The sequence below is a fragment of the Lissotriton vulgaris genome, chromosome 11 (assembly GCF_964263255.1).
Source record: "Lissotriton vulgaris chromosome 11, aLisVul1.2, whole genome shotgun sequence".
NCBI classification, from domain to species: Eukaryota; Metazoa; Chordata; class Amphibia; order Caudata; family Salamandridae; genus Lissotriton; species Lissotriton vulgaris.
Window position 1 is genome coordinate 386,545,498 of NC_141699.1, and position 6,000 is coordinate 386,551,497.

The 6,000-nt window shown below is 40.9% G+C and overlaps 1 protein-coding gene across 1 annotated transcript in view; it reads left to right on the forward strand.

The window, feature by feature from the left end:
- The window catches only part of LOC147679834 (uncharacterized), a 104,874-nt gene extending 101,561 nt beyond the window's left edge, over positions 1-3,313 (forward strand). The window contains exon 7 of the mRNA XM_086943390.1: positions 2,949-3,313. Coding sequence (XP_086799516.1) covers positions 2,949-3,161 — 213 coding nt within the window. The 3' untranslated portion in view covers positions 3,162-3,313. The remainder of the gene's footprint in view (positions 1-2,948) is intronic.
- The last annotated feature ends 2,687 nt before the right edge of the window (positions 3,314-6,000 follow it).

Here is a 6,000-nt window from a genome sequence, read left to right on the forward strand (position 1 = left end):
AAGGGTGAGGGCTGATGTTCAACTCGCGAGGTGTCAGGAGCTAATGGTACCTCAGTCCTGAAGAAATGTGGAGGGGTTCTAGAATCGGTGAGGCAATCTTGGGTTTATGCTAAACCCTCCAGAAAGAGAGATGTCCTGCGGAGGGTGAGGTGGGCACTACGACTTACATTTATTTTTATTTTTTGCATAGTTTTCGCAGTGAACAAACCAGGTTTTGTGGTCATCGGAGGTCTATACTATTATACTATACTATACTATACATATTATCCAGATGGATATTTCTAAAAAAAATATATTGTTTGAAAAACCGGAATGAAATGATTGGTCAACAATAAACGTAAATGCTGTATGAATGCTAGGGTTATAAAAGCATAATTTTAAGTAATGTGTGGAAAATGTCACATTATTGTACTCAAGTGAAGAAGATTTACACATATAAAGCGGGATCAGCTCATTTAAGGTGTGGATAGAGGTGGACTCACTTCAGAAGAATGTTTACTCAATCTATGGAATGTCATCTTTCAACCCAGTAAAATGTGATCTGAGTTTAAAAATCCATTGTTATTCTCTGGTGAATCGTCTCCCGGTCGTGGAGCTTGGATCAGGAGTGAGATGAGGTTTTTATAGTATGATCCATTTGAGGTCATTCTCATTATGTCCCATTTCAAGACAGCGTCCAGGTTTTTGTTAGTTGAGCTGTGGCGGCTTATTATACCCTTGTTTTCTTCTCATCGGATTTGAACATTTCTGGTTGACATGTCTACATATCATAGGCCATAAGGCGAAGTGATATGGTAGGTCACTTTCTCTGTGTTACAGTTGATGTGGAGGACGTTCTCAGCTCCCCAGTCCTTCTTCAGACTGCTGATAGCTGCCCCAGTGCCCTGTTTGCAATCACTTAGGGGACACAGGTCCAGCTTTTCGCTTTCCAAGGCCTCCTTCATACTAAAAAATATATGGGAAGGATGCCCAGAACACGCACAGCTGCCCTGGCACAATTTTGCCGAGGTAGTTGTCTGCATTCTCATGCTGATCTTCAAGCCGTACATCTCTAGAAAAACAATGAAATTCTCTGAATTATCTAAAGTTAAAGAGAAATTAAAGAGAGTGTCAATAGTGACTGCTGCATAATCTAGAATGAAATGAATTTCAAAGAGTAAAGGCACTGACACAGCACCACATTACACAATATAAAATATAAAAATATATACATAAACATGCATAGCATTGAAAATTGACGTTTTCTACAAACAAAAAACCTAACGCCATCATAGTGTACGCATCAAATAATGGCATAAAAGAAGCTCTAAACCTGAAATGAGACCTCGTGACCATAACAACAGCCGATCAATTATGTCCTCAGAGCTGGCACTGACTATATTTTCACACAAAGAAACAATCGTGGCATCACTATTTAAATTCACTATCATTATAGCTACTTAGCTGCCCAGTGATAGAAACTCTTGAGAATTCATCAAAATGGCTCCTCTATATCTCATTCACATACATTATGCTCCATCATACAGGGATAGTGGGGATGGGAGTTAAGGGTACGCGAGTACAATGGGGTTGGGTAATAAGGTTAAAATGCGACTTTTTCTTGCAAAATATATTCAATTCTTTTATTATGTTTTGGAGCTCCGGGAACATCCACATAAAAACCATACACAAAACAAGACCCATTCAATGCAAGAAGGACGTCTACAATGTTTACAAAAATACAGAGTAATCAGATTCACATACTACAAAAGCCATCAATAAACAGCTAAAAAACATTTAAAAAAGTTAAAAATATTAAAACAAAAGATTTCATTTGGGGGATTATACAATGCAAGTAAGAAAGAGTTAGCATTTAAAATATCCAATTGCAAACATACATATCTTAACCACTTACGCCGAAATGGGCGCAATACAGGGCATATGAAGAGAACGTGCAAGCGATCCTGGGTGGACAAGTTGCAAAAATTACAAATTGCACGAGCACCATACCACTTTGCCAATAGATTGTTTAATGGCAACAAATCCTGTCTTAGGAGAAACCAAAATCGCTGTATGCCATGTGGTAGATGCAATGGCTCCTCTATATCTCATTCACATACATAAGGGCCCACATGCATCAAGCATTTTTGTAGTCGCAAACGGTGCGATTCCTTAAAATCGGCTGTTTGCGAATGCAAAAGTGCTTTTTGGGATGCATGAAGCAATTTTAGAATTCGTAACATGTTTGCGAGTTCTAAAATTGCGGGTGCTTTTAAGAAGTCGCAGATGTGCGATTTCTTAAAAGCAATGCATCATTAAATTTAAAACTGTAAATTCGCAATTAGGATGCCAAATTTACCGAGTGGTTGAACCACTCGGTAAATTTGGAAAAAGTGTTTAAAATGCTTAAAATGTTTTTTTTTCAACATTCATGTTTCACACACACATGTCCTTAGGACATGTGTGTGTGAAACATGATGCGAAAAATACATTTCAGGGGTGCATGGGGGGGTCCTTTGGACCCCCCCCTGCACCCATGAAATTTTCAAAGTGCCACTCGCAATTCCCATTGACTCCTATGGGCCTTTTGGCCCATAGGAATCAATGGGAATTGCGAAAATTAACTTAAGAATTCGGTATTCATTTGGGATTCGGTAAAAATTGCGATTTTTACCGAATCACAAATGAATACCGAAAATAATGATGCATAGCATTTTGCACTTCCTAATTTGCGATTCCTTATTTTTCGCAAATTAGGAAGTGCAAAATGTCACAATGATGCATGTGGGCCTATGCTCCTTCATACAGGGATAGTGGGGATGGGAGTTAAGGATACGCGAGTACAATGGGGTTGGGTAATAAGGTTAAAATGTGACTTTTTCTTGCAAAATATATGTCTTAAGCATGCAAATTCTGTGCAATTAAGTCTCTTTCTATCTCGCTCTCTGTCTCTCCACCATCCTCGTCAGACGCATGAAAAAGCTCCAGACAATGTGGATGACGATTCCGGAAAACGCACCCTCTTCTGGCACCGTATAGAAAACAGGGGGAGCAGCTTTGAGTCCGTGCTGCATCGGGATTACTACCTATGTACACACATGGGTCGCAAGGCCAGCAAATTGGAGCTGTGGACTGACCCTCAAATACAGAAGGCCATTTCCTATTTCAAGCTGTGGAAATGAAAGAACCCCAGAACTCGACGGTGTACAATAAACTCAGGCTGTGGACAATGGCAACTCAGGATAGGTAGATCCTCCTGAATCAAGGAACAAGATGTCAAATAATCCAGGTGTTTCACAGCCTTGGGAAAATAATAAACATGCATTTGCAATACAATTGGTCTCGCATTTGGTTAAAATTGAGCTAATTGCGTTATAAATTATATTGTTTTTTACTTATGTTTTTTGTATGTAGTGGAGTGGATGTATCTTGTTTGTAGTAGAATTATGTGGTTTGAATTGGAATTGTTAGTTGTGAAATTGTGTGGGGTAGAATTATGTGGTGTGTAGTGTATTTGTGTATTGGAAATATGTGGCAGGGTGAATAGATAAGGATGAGAGCTGTATAAAATAGAAAGTAAGTTTGAGAATGATAGGTAGTTTGTATATAAAGTGGTGAATGAACTCTAGATACAGTAGTAGAAAGAGTGTGAGAAAGAGAGAATGAAGGTTGAGAGAAGGTTATAGGCGCATAAAGAGGCTGCGCTTGTGTACACATGAGACACAGAAAGAAGAGGAGGAGAGTGTGTTTGTGGTTTGGATTTTTTGGAAAGTTATGGTAAAGAAACCGTGCTGAAAGACCTGAAGTGAACTAATATAAGAAATGCTGGATAAGTGTGTGCAATTGAATTCTGTGGATAGTAATTATGTGGTATCAAGTGTAGTGGACTTATGTGTAATGGTATTGTGTGTTGTGAAGTGGCATTTATTGCGTGGAACTATGTGCTGTGGTGCCGAATTATGTGGTGTGGATTGGATTTTTGTGGCGTGCAGTGGAATTGTGGGTTGTGGAGTGGAATTTTCTGGGGTGGAATGGAATTGTGTGAAGTTGAACTGTGTTGTGTGGAATTGTGTGGCACTGAGTGAAAATATGTACAGTGGAATTATGTGCCATGGTGTGGAGTACATTTATGTGGAGTTTATATAGAATGAAGTAGATTTATCTGGAGTTTAATTATGTAGTATGGAGTGGAGTTTAATTATGTTTTGTGGTATGGAATTGTGTGGTGTTGAATTGTGTGCTGTGGCATTGTCTGGAATTATGTTGCATTGAGTGGCATTATGTGAAGTGGAAATTATGTGGTATTGAGCGGACTGGAAATTTGTGGAGTTAAATTTGATGCATTGTTATTATGGGGTATGAAGTGGAATGATGTAGAGTTGAATTGTGTGGTGCAGAATTATGAGATGTTGAAATGGTTTGTGTAGTGGAATTCTTTGGTGTGCATTTGTGTGTTGTGGAACTGTGTGATATTTAATTGTGTGGTGTTGAATTATGTGGAGTTGAATGCTTCTTGTCTTTATAGATAATGGTGTTGATGCAGATGAATTTAAGACTTTCAATCTGAGCCACATCAACTCTTCGGAGCGGATTGCATTCCAGTGCACCTGCGGTCAACTATTTGCTATTTCAAAAGATGACATGCATTCTCCTTGAGATCGAGTTGCAGATCTTTCTGGCACTGGCAACGCACTCCCAGCCCCACTCACCATTTGCCATGTTTGCAGGTTGGCTTTGTTAGTGGAAGAGGGAATAATGGGTGCAAGTTTATGTGAAGGAATGGGATTTTTTTTTTTTAAACAAATTTTATTCGTCAAGTTGCACAAAGACCGCATGACTCTGCATCCCAGAGTCTACTGCAGTATCACATTACATAGTTAAGTGGCAGTAATTGACCTTTATTGTGAGAAAAACAAAACAAGCAATACCATCGGTATTACAAAGAGCAACAACCCCCCGAACTCCAACTGTTCCCCCTCCCACCTCCCAGATTGCGCCGCCACCACCAAGACCCATGCACACCAAGCACACACACTCCCCCGACCACCCTCCCCTCCACCTGAGCCAGGCCCACCCGCCCCATCCACTCCCTCAATCCACTGTAACATCATCTGGTTCAATCAGCGGGTCCAGCCACAGGCCCCTATAGTCAGCCCACCGCTTCCAAATTTTGTAGTGCTTATGCGGGCATCCGAGCGCTACAAAGATTGGCCTCTCCAGCCCCATATTGAAATCCAGCCCGTTTTTCCAGGCAGCTACAGTCGGCGCCCGTGCATTTTTCCACATCTGGGCAATGTCACGTTTCGCCAATGTGAGGCCCAGCAGGAGCAGGTGCCGTTTATAAATGTAGCACCCAATCCCCTCCATCACATGTAATAGAGCAAGCTGGGGCGTACGTGGCAGCGACCACCCCAGGACTTCAGAAAGGCAAAAGGATTGGGATTTGAGAAAGTCATGTTAATGTTTAGCCAACGCATTCAGAATTGAAAATGACTCAACTGAAACTGTCTCAGTCCTATTGGCATTTCAGAATAAAGAAAAAACACACCGGGTCTGTGTTTTTTGTTGCATGGTTCTCCTTGGCAGGGGAGTGAGGAGGGGTGAAGGACTGGGCTGTAAATAGACACTTGCTCTAAGTCTCTGCCTCTGGTCTCAGACTTCATAGAGTTTGTGCTCTGTGGCATGAACGAATGAAAGGTAGCCGAGCACCATAGGACTAAAATATGTAAAGTGGACCTTCAAGATGAGAAAGCAGCTGCCAGGATCCCACGCCTTCTATGATTGTATGAGGTATTTATTGACACCTGGATAAAAAGCAGTTCTTCTAAAAAATGCGCACCTCACAGGCTCGACAGAAGAAACAGCAAGAAACATTAAAACAAGCATTTGCAATGCATCGGGCTCTCCTTTGCGACTTTATATGCATTTACCAATGCAGCATATTAGCCTGGGTGCTGAAACATCTACTGTTCTTTAACATGGAGGGAAAGTGAGCACCAAACTGCGTGACACGCCAGGTAT